Source organism: Carlito syrichta, unplaced genomic scaffold (genome assembly GCF_000164805.1).
Source record: "Carlito syrichta isolate Samal-C Ts95f unplaced genomic scaffold, Tarsius_syrichta-2.0.1 Scaffold111480, whole genome shotgun sequence".
Lineage (NCBI taxonomy): Eukaryota > Metazoa > Chordata > Mammalia > Primates > Tarsiidae > Carlito > Carlito syrichta.
The window spans coordinates 278060-279554 of NW_007055576.1; the positions used below are offsets into that span (position 1 = coordinate 278060).

The window sequence follows — 1495 nt, forward strand, 5'->3', positions numbered from 1 at the left end:
TGTGTGTGTGTGTGTGTGTGTGTGTGTGTGTGTGTGTGTGTGTGTGTGTGTCGGTGGGGGGGGGTCTGGCTGAGTCTTGGCCTTCATTGAAGGGCAAAAGTGTTTTCCACCCAGGCACCAGCCACGTGGGATGGGTTCTCCCCTCTCGAGGCCTCAGACCCTGATCCAGTTTGAGCACCACTGCCCATGCCCCCGCAGGCCCCAGGAGGGCAGCCCACCTCATCCCTCCATCACATCTGTGGGATATCCACCCGGTCACCTGGACCTCCCCAGCTAAAGGCCACGGGGCTCTGAGCCTGTGATCCTTGGCCCGCAGAGCTTACTGAGACGGGACTATGAGGGTGCCATGCAACCCCCAACCCCATGGGCTGGCAGAGCTGCATTGGCCCCTCTCCTGGCCTGCCTGGGATTGGCCCAAGGCCAGACCTTGCCCAGAGTCGCTGAATCCACAGGTCCCGCCTGCTCCTTCCTGGCTCCACCCTGCTCTGAGCCCTCTGAGGCCTCCCCTTAGGCGACCTGGGGCCGGGTGGTGGGACTGGCATCAATGACCCCTCTGTTCTCTGTGTTCCCCATTCCTCCAGGCTGGAGGGAGGCTGTTTCCCTCCATAGCCAGGGACACTTACCGGAGGCCCAGGTAGGCCTGGAGGACCAGCTTCTCCCTGCAGAGGGGAGATGCCCACATGTGATCCCCCAAAACCAGGGTCCCCTGAACACCCCACTCCCAGGGAGCAGAGCAGGTCAGCCTCCAAGTCAGCTCCAGAGGCCCAGACCAAGGAGACAAGATGGGGCCCTCAGCCCTCATCAGTGGCTGGGGTCACCCTCTCCTATGACAGGCGGCACTGGGAACAGGAGACCTGGACAGGTGGGGCTTGACCCCTGCAGCCCACACAGCATTTAGGAATCTTCTGAGGAGGGAGACCACCCAGGAATGGTGGGAGCGTGTCCTGAAGCCCTGTACACCCCATTGGCCTGAGAGTGCTAGGAAGCAGGCCTCCGTGGTGCCCTCTGCTGGCAGGGTCAGCTCTCCCACCTGCTCCCCAGGGGTTCCATCCCCACCCCATGGATGACCACTCGTCCTGAAATCCATCAACTGAGGCTCAAGGTCAGGTTTCCAGAAGGAGCCCTGAGGCCCAGGGACCCATCCCAGCAGGAGGGGCCTTGGGAGGCCAGGTCCAGGGTTCAGGTCCACATGGCCACCAGGGCATAGTCCTGCAGCAGGGACTCAAGAGAGGCTGAGGGTGGACATGGAGGGCTCTTGACACTGTCCTCCCCAGCCTCCACAGCCCCCTCGAGACTCCACAGCCCTCCCAGCCTCCACAGTCCCCCATAGCCCTCCAGCCTCCATAGCACCCCACAGACCACTCAGCCTCACACAGTCCTCCCCAGCCTCCACAACTCCCCACAGCCTCCACAGATCCCCAGACTCCACAGCCCCACAGCCCCCTACAGACTCCCCAGTCCTCCCCAGCCTCCCCAGTCCTCCCCAGCCTCCCCA

The 1495-nt window shown here is 63.1% G+C and overlaps 1 protein-coding gene across 1 annotated transcript in view; it reads right to left on the reverse strand.

The window, feature by feature from the left end:
• COL9A3 (collagen type IX alpha 3 chain) overlaps positions 1-659 on the reverse strand; it is a gene marked incomplete at its 5' end in the record, with an annotated part of 20066 nt that extends 19407 nt beyond the window's left edge. Inside the window, one exon of the mRNA XM_008069597.1 lies at positions 624-659. Within this exon, the coding sequence (XP_008067788.1) occupies positions 624-659 (36 nt within the window). The remainder of the gene's footprint in view (positions 1-623) is intronic.
• Between the last annotated feature and the right edge of the window lie 836 nt (positions 660-1495).